General features: G+C 38.8%; 1 protein-coding gene across 2 annotated transcripts in view; it reads left to right on the plus strand.

Annotated features, from left to right (window-relative positions):
* Window positions 1–17,702, plus strand: part of AFG1L (AFG1 like ATPase) — a 223,129-nt gene that overhangs the window by 127,989 nt on the left and 77,438 nt on the right. For both annotated transcript variants that reach the window (XM_047762231.1, XM_047762239.1), the window contains one exon: window positions 6,506–6,588. In XM_047762231.1, coding sequence (XP_047618187.1) covers window positions 6,506–6,588 — 83 coding nt within the window. The remainder of the gene's footprint in view (window positions 1–6,505; window positions 6,589–17,702) is intronic.

A 17,702-nucleotide genomic window follows, 5' to 3' on the forward strand; every position in this document is an offset into this window, starting at 1 on the left:
CCTCGGAACCTCCATACGCCACAGGTCCGGCCCTAAAAAGCCAAAAAAAAAAAAAAAAAGTGAATTCCTAAGACTGCTGGAAATAAAGGTACTATTCAAAAATCTGTTGTATACATACTTAGGAATGCATGTACACTAGTGGTGGGAGTGTAGGTTATACAGTCACCTCAAAACTGGCAATATTCACTAAAGCTGTGTATGCTCTTACTCTGTCATCAAGCAGTTACTTGTCTAGGTAGCATATATCCAACAAGAGCATTTGCATATATTTACCAAAAATAATGGGCGGGAAGTTTGTGGCTGCATTATTTCAAAGAGCTAATAACTGGACACAACTTAGATATCTATCAACAGTAGAATGAATCAATAAATTGTGGCATATTCATCTTGTGGATAGGATACAACAATCAATAAACTACAACTATAGAAAACATGGATGGATGAATCTTGTAAACCATAAAAGAGCCCAGTCACAAAAGAACACATACTATATAATTCCACTTATATAAAGCTCCACAAACAGGCAAAATTGTATAATTCTAGAATATCAGGATACTGTTTATCTTTGGAAAGGTAAAAGAGAATAGAAAGGGGCTTCAGAGGTGCTAAGAATGTTCTGTTTTTTTTTTTGTCTTTTTTTTTGTTGTTGTTGCTATTTCTTGGGCCGCTCCCGCGGCATATGGAGGTTCCCAGGCTAGGGGTCTAATCAGAGCTGCAGCCACCAGCCTACGCCAGAGCCACAGCAACGCGGGATCCGAGCCGCGTCTGCAACCTACACCACAGCTCACGGCAACGCCGGATCCTTTACCCACTGAGCAAGGCCAGGGACCGAACCCGCAACCTCATGGTTCCTAGTCGGATTCGTTAACCACTGCGCCACAACGGGAACTCCAATGTTCTGTTTCTTGATTGAGCTAGACACTTATATACTTTTCTATATTTGTTATACTGAAGTTTAAAAAGGCTTAAAAGCACGTAGCTGTTTATGTACTGAATTTTTTATGTATCATTGTTTAAACTTAGAAATAGTAGCACATGATTATTTTATTTGTTTATTTTATTATTGTCATTATTTTTGTCTTTTTGTCTTTTCTAGGGCTGCACCACGGCATATGGAGATTCCCAGGCTAGGGGTCTAATCGGAACTGTAGCTGCCAGCCTACGCCAGAGCCACAGCAATGCAGGATCCGAGCTGCGTCTGCGACCTACACCACAGTTCACGGCAATGCCAGATCGCTAGGCCAGGGATCGAACCTGCAACCTCGTGGTTCCTAGTTGGATTCGTTAACCACTGAGCCACGACAGGAACTCTAGCACATGATTATTTTAAATGAGACTAAAATATGCATATTTGAATGTGTAGCTGCCTGAACAAATAAATAAAAATTTAAAAGTCATCCCCTCCCAGTCTACCACCCTTTTTTTGGTTCAGTATCTTTTTTGTACTCTTTGTCATTTACTTATGGAATTGTATTCTTAGCAAACAAAATAGTACGGTGTGCAGTATAGTTTTTCAGTATTTAAATATAATAGTTAATTCTCTCATAGAATATATATATTTTTGGCCACACTTGTGGCAAGTGCAAGTTCCCCGACCAAGGATCAAATCTGTGCCACAGCAGCGACCTGAGCTGCTGCAGTGACAACACTGGATCCTTAACCCCCTGAGCCACAAGAGAACTCTCTTATAGAACTTTTTTTTTTTTTTTTGGTCTTTTTGCTATTTCTTGGGCCGTTCCCGCAGCATATGGAGGTTCCCAGGCTAGAGTTCCAATCAGAGCTGTAGCCACCGGCCTACGCCAGAGCCACAGCAACGAGGGATCTGAGCTGCGTCTGCAACCTACACCACAGCTCACGGCAGTGCCGGATCCTTAACCCACTGAGCAAGGGCAGGGACTGAACCCGCAACCTCATGGTTGTTAGTCGGATTCGTTAACCACTGCGCCATGACGGGAACTCCTCTTATAGAACTTTTAAGGTACCAAAATGAATTAAGCTTAGAACTTAATGGTCTCAATTTATCTATCTAATTTTCTTCTGTCTTCATCTCTATCTGTAAAGAAAAGCTTGAAGGGTATAAATTATAAGCAAACATTTTTCTGTGAAGGGGATAGACTTTCATTTCTGCTTTTATATGTTTAATGTTCAAATTTTTTACAATAAGCATGGATCATTTTTAGTTTAAAAATGTATATTTTTAAAGAATTAAGCCAAAAGATAGATCTCTTATTAAAATAGTTTATACCCTGTAACTAGAAAAAGTCTCAACCTGTTTTCCTTTTATGCTTTCTTATTAAAAATGTATGAAACCTATCAGTTGAATACTGTCAAGAGAAATACCAATAATTGTGATCTTTAAATTCCTCTTTAATGTAATCACTTAGATAAGACATAAAACTTTGGTTTATGTGGTTTTCTTTTTCTCTTTTTCCAAGTGTTCTAGAGTAAGCAATATTAACTTTTATCATAAAAGAGGATCTAAGGGAGGCAAATCTTTATTATTTCAATCTTTGCTTACAAGGCTAATATGTTGTACTTTAAAGGACTTTTCTCCACAATATTTATTGTTCTTTTGTTTCAACTGGGAAGGGAAAAGCCAGAGTGGAAGTTATAAAATGTTATTTTGTGAAAGCCTGTTTTTTTTTTTTTTAATTCCAAATTGCTAAAAATACACACAATAGATCTTGAGGAAAATGCAAACTGCTGGACTACTGTACTTTTAGTGGTGTATTTTTCTTTCCAAAGTCAAAAGGCTTTAACTCAAGAGTGTGCTTCCCAAGGGTGTGCAAACCTCCCTCCTTTTCTTCCTCAAATTTCCTAATTGTGCTTTTAGCTTGTGTAATTGTATTTTCCCTTTGTATACATAAATATACAAACTATTTTAAAATAAATTTACTTTAATGGCTGATGCGTTTTACATATTTGAATTGGTTGGTGATAAGAGGTAGCAGGTCTCGTAAATATCCCTGGAAATTAGAAAATTGCTTAGAGATCATGCCCTTTTGACTAGATTCATTCTCAACTTGGAAATAGCTTAGTTTTCACCCACCTCCACCCTTCTGCAAAGTGCTCTGAAGAATCTAGCTTAAGTGAGTAAAATCAGAAATTTCGAGGTTTATTTTTCTTTAAAAATATAAACTGAGTGTTAGTATTTTTCCGACAATTAAGAGCTAACATCTAAGGGTTTTGGTTACCGTTCTTATCCTGCTGATTAGGTATTCCTTGGTGGTGATTAGTGAATGTACAAATGCAATCATTTGGTAGGGCTTAATCACTCATATGAGAGAGAAGTTAGTTACCCAGAAGGAGAAATTGAAGCTTATATGACTTTCATTAGCCTTACTTTTTAATAGCAAAAAAAGAACATTTTTTGACTAAATTAGGAGTATTGAGTAATACAAGATAAATTATAGTTTTAAAGAAATGGAGAACCTGAGGAGATACACTTATATGAATATCTGTTGCTCCACTATGTAGTATATTGTCTGTAGTACAGGTAGCTTTTGAATAATTGGCTCTTACAAACCAGAACAGATTTTCCTCAGAGAGAGAGTAAGAAGTGTTACCTAAGCAAGTACATCTTCTTTCGTTGCGTTGGGGGGCTGAGCCCCACCGTTATAGCAGGGGCTGGGGGAGAAAGTATCTCTTTGCTCAGGTTTACCACATTACTTAAAGTTGAGAAGAAGTGAGATGTATGGCTATACATTTTTTTTTTTTACAGGTCATCTAAGGGGAGAGTGGAATGCATGTATGTAAACAATGCTGTATTCCTTTCTGGTGGGATGGATTGTAGAGCCCATATCCTGTGTGTGGGCTTGAGCTTCTTGGAATGAGGAGCTAGGACTATGTGGGTGAGGAGGCCACTGGCTGCTTAGACCAAGCATTGTAGGGTGGCATGACTCCGTTAGGTTTGGGGTGGTTCTTCAAGTATGAATTTCAAAAGTGTAGCTCTGTAGACTTTCCCAGAAGACCCGCCTCTTCATGGGGATCATTTTATTCTAACCTAATTCACAATTGCCAATATATAAATCAAAATGCTGTAGCTTTTCCAGCCTTCACTCCTAGAGGAGCAACTAACCCAGCGTGCCCAGGACTATCCTGGTATAAGCACTGAAAGTGCTACTTTTAGAAAAACCTCTTGGTCTTGGAGAAACCTCTCAATCTCAGAAGGATAGTCAATCATCTTGTTTTATTTCCCTGAGCCCCTTAGCCGCTTTCCCATGGGAGGAGGGGAAATGCATTCTCACTGCTACTGTGCACAGCCTCTTCTTCCCTGTAGCACAGATGATAAACAGCCCTTGCATAGCAGTACAACCTAGGACGTAATTTCAGGGAGGAAGAATGTTGCTGCATCTCAGGTGTGCCCGGATACTGCTCTTATGATAATCAATTGCTGTGTAACAAATGACTGCAAAATTTAGAGGCTTACAACAACTTTATTTTATTATCCCTTCTGGTTTCTGTGGTTCTGGGATTTGAGAAAAGCTCAGCTGGCAGTTCTGGCCCCCTCATTGTGATAATGGCTACATCTGGAACATCTGAGGACTGGTCAGACACCTCTGTCTTCATGTCATTTCAAGGCCTCTCTGTATCGGCTATTGTAAGTTTTCCTGTGGCATGGTTGCTTCCTGGCAGTTCAGGGTTCCTGAGCAAGTGTTCTCCCCAACAAGTAAGAAGCCGCCTCAGGGCCACATCAGATATTATTGCATAGCATCAATTTCACCATAGCCACAGGATTCAAGTGGGGAGCCTAGACCTCACTTTTTGATGGTTAGAAGGTCAACATCTTAACATGTCAGCTTGGAGATATTATTGCAGCCATCTTTTGAAAATATATATCTACCACAATTACTTTAGCCCTTGAATGCAGTTTTTCATTAATAAAAGTAGTGAAGTTGTTAAAATATGATTTTTTTCTCATGAATTTTCATAATGCAGTTTTTATTTTGAATGAAAACAAACAAACAAAAAGTCACCCTGTAAATGTTTCTTGAATTGTTCTGAAAACTCTTAACCTACCACTGTTCTACTGGAATAAGTATATATATAAATATGTACATATGTATGTGTGTGTATGTGTGTGTGTATAGTCCCAGAAGCCAGCTGATCAAGAAAGCTGGGAGTAGCAAAAGTTGTTTTGCTTCGATAGTAAGAATTTTTTTTTTTTTTGTCTTTTTGCCATTTCTTGGGCCACTCCCATGGCACATGGAGTTTCCCAGGCTAGGGGTCCAATCAGAGCTGTAGCCACCAGCCTACGCCAGAGCCACAGCAACATGGGATCCGAGCTGCATCTGCAACCCACACCACAGCTCACGGCAACGCTGGATCCTTAACCCACTGAGCAAGACCAGAGACCGAACCCGAAACCTCGTGGTTCCCAGTCGGATTCGTTAATCACTGTGCCACGACAGGAACTCCTTATAGTAAGAATTTTAGTGTGTGTGTGTTTCCATGTACACATGTGCCCAGGAGAATGGAAAGGAAAGAGTATTTGGGAGGAGACAAGGACAGCAGTGGCACTGGATGACTAAGGCTGAAGGGAGGCATCTACAAGAAGAACTTTGAAGACATGGATGGCTGTAGAGGGAATTAAAGAACAAGGGCTTGGATGTTGTTCAGAAGTGAAGGGCAGGTACACATACAGCCTCACTTTTGTATGATCCTTCCATTGAAAATGCTTCTAATGTTCTGATGTAACTTTCTTATTTATTTACTTATTTTGCTTTTTAGGGCCACACCCATGGCACGTGGAGGTTCCCAGGCTAGGGGTTGAATCAGAGCTACAGCTGCTGGCCTATGCCACAGCCACAGCAACGTGGGATCTGAGCTGTGTCTGAGACCTGCACCATAGCTCACAGCAATGCCAGATCCTTAATCTACTGAGCAAGGCCGTGGATCAAACCCACAACCTCATGGATTCTAGTCAGATTCATTTCCGCTGCGCCACGATGGGAACTCTTGATGCAGCTTTCTTTTTCTTAGACTATCTCCCATGGTAATGTTATGACCCATGAATTATTCTTCCTGATAGCCTTTAGCTTCTCACTTCACAATAATGGAAATTGGGATTTTAAAAACCTAATGCAAGTATAAGGAGAATTTGCTGACAGTAATGTTTAGCAATGTTTCAGAAGGCTTGCCGTAAATCTTAATTTAATTAATTAATTTTAATTTTTTTAGTTTTAAAAAATTGATATATGTTTAATATTGCAACATTTATGTTCTTATATGAGTTCTATTGTTTTGTCCTAAACTCATTATATTACTTTATTGAGGAGAATTTTTTTTCTCTTTTTTTAATTTTTATTTTTCTTTCTTTATATATATATTTTTTCTACTGCACAGCAGGGTGACCCAGTTACACATACATGTATACATTCTTTTCAAAAAGATCATACACCACGACCTGGTGAGAATTTTAAAAATTGAAAGATAGGATAGCAGGAAGATTATAATTCTAAGCCGCCACTTGTTTATAAGGATATTTTGTGTGTTTGGATTGTAGGAATACTGTAATACTGTCCAGCTAGACTCTGGGATAGATTATCGGAAAAGGGAACTTCCTGCTGCAGGAAAACTCTACTACCTGTAAGTGTATTTTTAATTTTCTAAGTTTAATGTCTAATAATTAATCAGGAAAAGATGAGAAAAATAATCAGGGTAATTATTAGAACATGAAAGGCTATTTCTGAAGCCTGTGATTTTTAAAATACAAAATGTTATCATGTTAACTTCTTTAAACTGTGTTTTTTGCCATCCGCATTTGCATGATTTATAATGTGTGATTGGAGGAAACCCTAATTAGTTTTGGGGGAGGAGTGATGACAGATGGTTAGAAAGTAATGAGTATCTTCTTATAAGAAACTCTAGGATTAAGAGAATATCTTTATTGTGCTATAGTAATTAATTATTTGTGGACATCTTCTGACAAATGTGTCCTTTCTGTTCCCTGAAAATTGTTGTTTTATTTTGTCAGACAATCTGTTTGTATTTATCATTGTTGACTGACTTCCATACATAGCTATGTACAATACACACACAAGCACAGCTCGATATATTTTGTCTTTTAAAAGCTCAGACTCTCCTGAGTAGGAGCAATTTATAATAATAGATATATTTAGCTCATGCAGTTAATGCTGAAAAACAAATGCAGTTTGTTTTAAAATGTCGTTTGTGCGAACCTGAAAAGGAAAATTGCTTTACAAATGCAAACTGTTGTTTAGCATATGTTGTCGGTGTTGGGCACATAGTGGGTTCTCAGTAAATAGGTCTGTCTAAGGGCTAATTGTGATTTAACTTAAAGGCATGTTTCTGCTAATTTAAATTTTGATGACAATGTACTTATGAGAGGTTCAGAAAAGTTCTCCTCTCTGCCACCTTGCAAGCAGAAGTACTTTACTGTTTTTGAAGCAGAAATTAGCTAGAAAAATCACATAATTAAAATTGCATACTTTACAGTGTACCAAGGGGACTATTTCAGTTTATTATTCAGATTCTGATGATTATTATAGGAGGTTCTTCATCTGCCCTTAAGTAGTTTGTCTTTAAAGTACTTTATAATTGTGAAAAATTCTTAGAGCACTTTTATTCTGCTTTAACTTGGACTTTTCCCCCTCAGTTTCTTTTATGTTTGTGCTTTCTGGTCTTTTTATTTTTCTGATATTCCTGAGCTTCCCCCCAAGCTTCGAAACCTGTTTCTTGATATACCAGATGTAGGGCACTTAGAAATTAATTAATTAGTTATTATTCCTTTTATTCTTTTTCTTTCTTTCTTTCTTTCTTTCTTTTTTTTTTTTTTTTGGCATGTGGAAGTTCCTGGGCCAGGGATCAAACCCATGTCACAGCAGCGACCCAAGCCACTGCAGTGACAATGCCAGATCCTTAACACATTGTGCCACAAGGGAACTCCTCCTTTTATTCTTTTCAATGAAGATAATTCTCATTTCCTGTTTCCCTAAAAAATGTATCTTTATGTGGAAGAATTAAGACATTTTCCTGAAGGGAAGTTCCTTAAATAAACATAGTCATCTGGGTCTAAGTCATGAAATGTGTTTCCTGGAACTAGAGAGGACTTGGTGGGGTTTACAGGAGGAGGAAAGGCTGCTTTTGCTTTAGCAGAGCCACTTTCTCTCTGACCTACCCGATGTTGCCTCTTACTCTTTCTGATAAAAGTAATATAGTTCCAACACAACGGAATTCAGATTTGTACTTTAAACATGCACTGGGGGAAATCAGAATCTAACAGCATCCAAGAGACCAGGAAACTAGAATATGTAAAGGATACTATGAAACTCTGGAAGTGCTTTCTTAAAAGTACATAGATTCTTTACTCCCCAAAGAAAGTAGATTTGTTTAAGAATTTAACATCAAAAGAGCTTCACCGTAGTCTGATAACCAAGAATAGAGAGCCTGGTGGCACACCTTAGGGGGAAGACAGATATGCGTCCCTGAGGAGAATTAGGAATTAAAGTCATCTCAGAAGTGGGAGAAAAATGTTAGAAACCATGATGAGTTGCTGGGGATATCATTTATATTGTTTCACATGAGCCCTTGGTAGAACTTCTTTCCTGAAAGAGTGAAAGAAGGGTTCCTGGGGTCATGTTAACATTTCTGATTTAATTAAGTTTCATTTTATCTTTTTTTTTTTTTTTTGGTCTTTTTAGGGCTGCATTTGCGGCATATAGAAGTTTCCAGGCTATGGGTCGAATCAGAGCTGCAGCTGCCAGCAACAGCCACAGCCACAGCAGTGTCAGATCCAAGCCACATTTTCAACCTATACCACAGCTCACGGCAACACCGGGACCTTAAGCCACTGAGCAAGGCCAGGGACTGAAACCTCAGGGATCCTAGTCCGGTTTGTTACTGCTCAGCCATGACAGGAACTCCCATTTTATGTTGTTCTTATAGAAAATCTTAACAACTGCCCCTCTATGACAGATTTTAATGTGCCTTGCTATATATTGCCCTGTTAAAGCATATATTTTTCCTCTTTATTACCCTCTGCTTAAATATCTGGAATTAGTTTCTGAATATGCAAGTTCAGACTACCCCTTTGTCAATCTCACTGGCATCCCAACTGACTGAAAAGAAAAGCAAAATTCTAGCTTCTTTCCAGAGGAACGCAAGCACTATTTCAGAATTTCATATATGCAGAATCCCAAGTATGATCTTTAATAGGTAAAAATAGTCATTAATTCAGTATTTTATTAGTCTAACTTTCCCAAAAGCCAATTTAAAATATCTTACCACAATCCAAATAATATCAAGAATTACCAGAGATTTATGAAGTTGCCATGTGGCTCAGCAAGTTAAGTACCTGGTATTGTCACTGCAGTGGCGCTGGTTGCTGCTATGGTGCAGTTTCAATCCCTGGCCCAGGACTTTCTGCCTGCTGTGGGTGTGGCAAAAAAAAAAAAAGAAGAAGAAGAAGAAGTTGACATGGAACAGCGTCTGTGGCTCATAATATTCTTTGAGCTACCATAAGAACTAATTCATTCAAACCATTGTCTGTATATAATCTATTTCTGTTGTAGTTTTTATCATATGAAATTTAGAAATCCTAGAGTAACTTTATAAGTAAGTTCCAGATGTTTTTGGCTCATCCAAAGAAAATTGTTTTTTGCTTTTTTTAGGGCCGCACCCATGACATACGGAGGTTCCCAGGCTAGGGGTCGAATCTGAGCTGTAGCCACCAGCCTACACCTCAGCCATAGCAATGCCAGGTCCAAGCCCCATCTTCGACCTACACCACAGCTCACAGCAATGTCAGATCTTTAACCCATTGAGCGAGGCCAGGGATTGAACCTGCATCCTCATGGATGCCAGTCAGATTCTTTTCCACTGAGCCACAACGGGAACTCCAAGAAATTTTTAATCGTATATAAAACAACCCCAAAAGAGAGTTTAATTTTAGCATGTTGCACGTCACAGAGAACTTGAGCCTAAATAGCCAAACTTTTGCATAAAATAACCCATGTTGTCCTGTTTTTCATTTTGTGATAACTGATCTCCCCAGAGGTGAGCACAAAGTCATTTTTTTCCCCGATGCTTTCTTGGCGAATTTGGCTCAGTAAGATCCCCACAAGTGGACTATGGTTGCCAAAATCTGCACAAGTCAACCAACCCTTGGGCTTCTTGTTTGCACTTCACTTGGACCAGTAATTTATTTTGAACTACCCGGTGTTTGCCAAGAGAGGCCCCATACCATGGCTTCCAGGGAATTTAACCACTTCAGATTAGCTCTCTGCTCTGAGGTTGGTGACATTTGAGATTATCATCTCACATATGCAACAAGAGCATCTCTTCTCCAACAGGAAACACCACTGTTGAGGGGTCCGTGGGATGCTGCCCCAGACCCTTTGCTGTCAATTCTGTGAAGGGTTATTCTTTCCTGGAGAGAGGAGTCAGGTCACCTTGGATTCACCCTCACTCTGTCTCTTTTCCTTTTTCATTAGGAGCTGAGTAGTACAGGTTCTTTTTTCTACCTAACCTGTTGAAGGAAGTTGAGGAGATGGTTCCATATCCCCATCATCCTCACACCCTATCCCTTGCATAGAAGCCATGGCCTCAATTGAATATTATAAATTGAACTAAAAGGGGTAGTGGGAGGTATTAGGCCTTGGATTTGATTTCACTCTACTTATGAAGTAGTAGGTTTTCGTGCATTGTTTCATGGATGATGGCAGAAGATACAAGAAACCTGGGTCAGAGACAAAGGATTTTAATACTTTGGGCACAGATAGCATACTGAGTCAGCTCCCTCCTTGCTCCCTAGTCCCTTTGGGGAAGGGAAGAGGAGTTTTGCTGAGGGTCCAGATGGATGCCTGCACTGTCAATGCACAGTCAATGTGTTAACAGAAAGGGATTCTGAGTTTGGGAAATGTACCATTTTCTTGGCAGAAGTAAGCAAGCCTGATTTTTGTCTCCAGGGAGTCTTTGCCTTATCCCTCAAGGTTGCTGTAAACACACCTTTAGAAATGGTTAGGGCCTTGCATTCTCAGCAAGATGTGCGTGTGAGTGAGAGACCCAACAGTTAATTACCAGACTTTTAACTTTGAAGAAGCCCAACTTTCTCCCTTTATATTATGTGGTTTCTACCCACCAGAATCATCTACTACTTCAACTAAATTACATCTGAGTACCTTATTCTGTTATTTAACACCTCAGTTAAGTTGTCTGAAGACCATATCAGCTCCATGTATACGGGGACTGTGAATCATACTGAAATGATGAAAGATATATGTTACAACTTTTCAGACACAGCCCAAATACTCATCTGTTTTTATCTGGCAAGTATTCGTCCATCTGTTGAACAGTTTTAAGGAGCTTCTTTTCTTTTCTTTTTCTTTTTTTTTTTTTTTTGCCTTTTTAGTGCCGAACCCTCAGCATATGGGAGTTTCCAGGCTGGGGGTTGAATTGGAGCTATAGCTGCCAGCCTACACCACAGCCACAGTAACACAGGATCCGAGCTGCATCTGCGACCTACACCACAGCTCACGTCAACACCGGATCCTCAACCCACTGATCGAGGCCAGGGATTGAACCTGCATCCTCATGGGTACTAGCCAGATTCTTTTGCACTGCGCCACAACGGGAACTCCCTTAAGATAGTTCTTCTTAATTACTTTTATAAATGGAATTCATGTCTCAAGTACTCTTAATTTTTCACTTAGGAAACAGTTATTCTAAAGAGGAAATTATTTCTAAGAATATATCTTTGAACACCATTAAAAAAAAGTTGCAGGCTAAAAACACACAGCTTCAAGGTTATAGCTCTGTTTTAGAAGAAAGGCCTATGAAAACAAAGACTGGAACTCACATATGTTAAAACTTACTTCCCCATAATTGAAAACTTTTTGTTTCTTGGCATTTCCGTTGTGGCTCAGTGATTGACAAACCCAACTAGGATCCATGAGGATGTAGGCTTGATCCCTGGCCTTGGTGGGTTAAGGATCCAGTGTTGCCGTGAGCTGTGGTGTAGGTCACAGACACAGCTCGGATCTGGTGTTGCTGTGGCTGTGGGGTAGGCTGGCAGCTATAATTCCAGTGTGACCCCTAGCCTAGAAACCTCCATATGCTGCAGGTGCGGCCCTAAAAAGACAAAAAAAGTAAAAACAACAGCAAAAACAACAAAAAAACCTTCTTGTTTCTTGCCTGTGATACTCCCTACACATGCTCCCCTGCCCCTAACTAGGACAACCATTGATGAAAATTTAGAACATTTCTTAGCTTGATTGTCACATCTTCTTATCCCTAAAATTTTGGCAGAGAACTTTCTTCTGCTTGGAGGGTTGCCACTTTCTGGTTCAGAAGAGTCTCTAGGGCATCTTGGATCCTTCTCCTCACCCCCCATCATTACCATTCCAGGTGTTTCTATCCCAGACATTGGAATCTGCAGTTTTAGTCTTAATTTTTCTCACAAGATTACTAGCCCAGTCATTTCCTGTTTCAGTTCCCACTGAAGAACCTCTGAAATATCTGCCAATAGGAGTTACTTAAAAATTAAGTCTAGCTCCCTTCCTTTTAGACTTGATTTGTTTTAGTTCCAAGTACTGGCCTGCCCAGAGTCCCTGCAGCAGGCTGTGTGCATACCCCATGGAAACAGTCTCTCATTACCTACAACAAAGTTGCTATGGACTGATGCCAAACATGGGCCTGCTATACGTTCCCTTCATTTCCTTGAATTCTCTCATGTGTCTTTTGGAGTCTTGTACATTCACATCATTCCTACTTCTGACATTAGTGCATGGTGTCACGATGGAGCAGTGATGGTATTGAAGAGAAAATACCACTCCTAGGCTGGGAACCTCCATATGCTGCAGGTATGGCCCTAAAAAAGCAAAATAAAATAAAATAATAAAATAAAATGGTACAAATTTCTATTTTTTTCTGATCATGCTAGTGAGAGTTATTACTTCTATTCATCTTCTCAAAGAAATAGCTTCTGTTTTATTGATTTTCTCTATTGCTTTGTGTTTTATATTTTATTGATTTCCACACTTTATCATTTACTTTCTTCTGCTGAGTTTGGATTTAATTTGCTCTCTTTTTTTGAGTTTTTAAAGATAGAGATTTAAGTCCTTGGTTTTACACCTTTCAGCTCTTCTTATGTAAGTATTTTAATGCTATAATTTTCTTCTAAGTACTACTTTAACTGCATCTCATACATGTCCTATTTTTCCCTATGATTTTATTTTTTGACCTGTGGGTTATTTAGAAGTGTACTGCTGAGCTTCCAAACATTTGGTGATTTTTATATACATCTTTTGGTTACTGATTCCCAAATTAGTTCTCTATGGTCAGAGAACCTAAGCTGTATGGTTTGAATCTTTTAAATTTATTGAGACTTGTTTTATAGCTCAGAAAATGATGTCTCTTGTTTCTTTTGCAATTAGAAAGACTATATATTCACTGTGGTTGGTAGAGTGGTGTTTAAATGTCAATCGAGTCAAGTTGGTTTATAGTGGTATTCAAGTCTCCTATATCCCCACTGATTTTTTTCTCCTACTTTTTCTACTGACTGCTGAAATAGAAGCATTGAAATTTCCAACTTAATTATAAACTTATCTTTTTCTCTGTATAGTTCTCTTTTTGTTTCATGTATTTTCAGGCTCTGTTATGAGGCGAGTAAATATTTAGGATTGATATGTCTTCTTGGTGAAGTGATTCCTTCGTCACTGTGAAATGAACCTTGTTATTCTTGGTAACGTTCCTTACTCTAAAATCTACTATGGTTAGTATTAACATAGCCGCTGTACTTCTTTTTTTAAAGTAGTGTTTGCATGATATATCTTTTCCCTTCCTTTTATTTATTTTTTTTATTTTTTAATTTTTTTTTTTTTGTCTTTTTGCTATTTCTTGGGCCGCTCCTGCGGCATATGGAGGTTCCCAGGCTAGGGGTCAAATCGGAGCTGTAGCCACCAGCCTATGCCAGAGCCACAGCAACGCGGGATCTGAGCCGCGTCTGTGACCTACACCACAGCTCATGGCAACGCCGGATCGTTAACCCACTGAGCAAGGGCAGGGATTGAACCCGCAACCTCATGGTTCCTAGTCGGATTCGTTAACCACTGCGCCATGACAGGAACTCCTCTTCCTTTTTTTTTTAACCTGTGTGTATACTTAAAATGGGTTTCTTGTAAGCAACATATAGTTTGCATTTATTTTTTTATAATTTTTTACTGTAGTTGATTTACAGTGTTCTGTCGATTTCTGCTGTACAGCAAAGTGACCCAGTCTCACACACACACACACACACACACACACACACACACACACACACACACACATTCTTTTTCTCACATTATCCTCCATCGTGTTCCATCACAAGTAGCTAGATATGGTTCCCTGTGCTACACAGCAGGATCTCATTGCTTATCCACTCCAAATGCAGTAGTTTGCATCTACTAACCCCAAACTCCCACTCCATCCCTCTCCCCCTTTGCAACCACAAGTCTGTTCTCTATGTCCATGAGTTTGTTTTTCTGTAGACAGGTTTGTTTGTGCCATGTATTAGATTCCAGATATAAGTGATATCATATGGTTATTTGTCTTTCTCTTTCCGACTCACTTCACTTAGTATGAGAGTCTCTACTTCCATTCATGTTGCTGTAAATGGCATTATTTTGTTCTTTTTTATGGGTGAGTGGTATTCCACTGTATATATATACCACATCTTCTTAATCCATTCATCTGTCGCTGGACATTTAGGTTGTTTCCATGTCTTGGCTATTATGAATAGTACTGCGATGAACATAGGGATACATGTATCTTTTTCAATGAAAGTTTTATATGGATATATGCCCAGGAGTGCAATTGCTGGATCCTATGGTGGTTCCGCATTTAGTTTTCTGAGGTATCTCCGTACTGTTTTCCATAGTGGTTGTACGAATTTACGTTCCCACCAACAGTGAAGTTGGGTTCCCTTTCTCCACACCCTCTCCAGCATTTGTTATTTGTAGACTTATTAATGATGGCTATTTTGACTGGTGTGAGTTAGTACCTCATAGTAGTTTTGATTTGCATTTCTCTAATAATTGGTGATGTTGAGCATTTTTTCATGTGCCTATTGGCCATCTCTATATCTTCTTAGGAGAAATGTCTATTCAGGTCTTTTGCCCATTTTTCTATTGGGTTGTTGCTTTTTTTGCTGTTGAGTTGAATTGTTTGTATATTTTGGAGATTAAGCCCTTATCAGTTGAGTTGTTTGAAACTATTTTCCCCCATTCCATAGGTTGTCTTTTTGTTTTCTCTTATGGTTTCCTTTGCTTGTCAGTTTGATTAGGTCCCATTGGTTTTTTGGTTGGTTGTTTGTTTTTATTTCTGTTGCCTTGGGAGACTGACCTAAGAAAACATTTGTATGGTTGAGGTCCAAGGATGTTTTGCCTGTGTTTTCTTCTAGGGGTTTGATGGTGTTTTGTCTTATGTTTAAGTCTTTAAGCCATTTTGAGTTTATTTTTGTGCATGGTGTGAGGGTGTGATCCAGTTTTATTGATTTGCATACAGCTATCCAGTTTTCCCAGCACCGCTTGCTAAAGAGACTGTCTTTTTCCCATTTAATATTCTTGCCTCCTTTGCTGAAGATTAATTGACCATAGGTGTCTGGGTTTTTTTCTGGGTTTTCTATTCTGTTCCATTGCTCTGTATATCTCTTTTGGTACCAATACTGCATAGTCTTGATTACTGTAGCTTTGTAATATTGTCTGAAGTCTAGGAGAGTTATGCCTCCTGCTTGTTTTTTGTTCCTCATTGCTTTGGCAATTCTGGATCTTTTATGGTTCCATATAAATTTTTGGATTGTTTGTTATAGTTCTGTGGAAAATGTCATGGATAATTTGATAGGGATTGTATTGAATCTGTAGATTGCTTTGGGTAGTATGGTCATTTTTATGATATTAATTCTCCCAGTCCAGGAGGATAGAATATCTTTTTATTTCTTTGAATCCTCTTTAATTTCCTTGATTAATGTTTTATAGTTCTTAGCATATCAGTCTCTCACCTCCTTGGTCAGGTTGATTCCTAAGTATTTAATTTTTGGGGGTGTGATTTTAAAAGATATTGTATTTTTATATTCCCTTTCTAATATTTCATTGCCAGTATACAGAAATGCAACCCATTTCTGAATGTTATACTTATATCTTGTTACTTTGCTGAATTCATCGATCAGTTCAAGTAGTTTTTGTGTGGAGTCCTTCGGGTTTTCTATATTTAGTATCATATCATTCGCATACAGTGACAGTTTTACCTCTTCTCTTCCAATATGGATGCATTTCACTTCTTTTGTTTGTCTGATTGCTGTAGCTAGGACTTCCAATACCATGTTGAGTAAAAGTGGTGAGAGTGGCCATCCTTGTCTTCTTCCAGATTTCGGTGGGAAGACTTTCAGCTTTTCTCTGTTGAGTAATGTATTGGATGTGGGTATGTCATAAATGGCTTTTATTATGTTAAGGTACGTTCCCTCTATACCTATTTTGGTAAGAGTTTTTATCATGAACGGATGTTGGATTTTGGCAGATTCAGTTTTTGACTTTTCTTTTGTTGATGTGGTATATGGTATTGATTGATTTGCATATGTTGAACCATCCTTGTGAACTTTGAATGAATATCACTTGGTCATGGTATATGATCTTTTTTCTGTGTTGTTGGATTTTGTTGGCTAAAATTTTGCTGAGAATTTTTATGTCTATATATATTTTCTTTTTTCTTTTTTGTCTTTTTGCCTTTTCTAGGGCCACTCCCACAGCATATGGAGGTTCCCAGGCTAGGGGTTGAATCGGAGCTGTAGCCACTGGCCTACACCAGAGCCACAGCAAAGCAGGATCCGAGCCGCGTCTGCAACCTACACCACAGCTCATGGCAACATCAGATCCTTAACCCACTGAGCAAGGCCAGGGATCAAACCTGCAACCTCATGGTTCCTAGTTGGATTTGTTAACCACTGTGCCATGACGGGAACTCCTGTCTATATTCATCAAAGATATTGGCCTATAATTTTCTTTTTTGATACTATCTATGTCTGGTTTTGGTATTAGCGTGATGGTGGCTTCATAGAATGTCTTTGGGAATATTCCTTCTTCTTCAACATTTTGGAAAAGCTGAAGAAAGATGGGTACAATTTCCTCTTTGTATGTTTGGTAGAATTTGCCTATGAAGCTATCTGGTCCTGGACTTTTGTTTGTAGGGAGTATTCTTATTACATATTCAATTTCATTTCTAGTTATCAGTCTGTTCAGTTGATCTATTTCTTCTTGATTCAGTTTTGGTGGGCTGTATATTTCTAGAAAGTTGACCACTTTTAGGTTGTCAAGTTTGTTGGTATATAATTGTTCATGGTATTATCTTATAGATTTTTGTGTTTCTTCAATGTCCATTGAGATTTCTCCTTTTCCATTAAAAAAAATTTTTTTTTTAGGGCTGCACCTGAACCACATGGGAGTTCCCAGGCTAGGGGTGGAATTGGAGCTGCAGCTTCTGGCTTATGCCATAGCCACAGCAACACAGGATCTGAGCTGTGTCTGAAACCTACGCCACAGCTCATGGCAATGCCAGATCCTTAACTCACTGAACCGGCTCCCTCACCTACCAGGGATCAAACTTGCTTCCTCATAGATACTAGTTGGATTTGTTTCTGCTCTGCCACAATGGGAACTTCCTTCATTTCTTATTCTGGTTAAGTTCTCTCTCTTCTTCTTGGTGAGTCTGGC

Source organism: Phacochoerus africanus, chromosome 2 (genome assembly GCF_016906955.1).
Source record: "Phacochoerus africanus isolate WHEZ1 chromosome 2, ROS_Pafr_v1, whole genome shotgun sequence".
In the NCBI taxonomy this organism is placed as follows: Eukaryota; Metazoa; Chordata; class Mammalia; order Artiodactyla; family Suidae; genus Phacochoerus; species Phacochoerus africanus.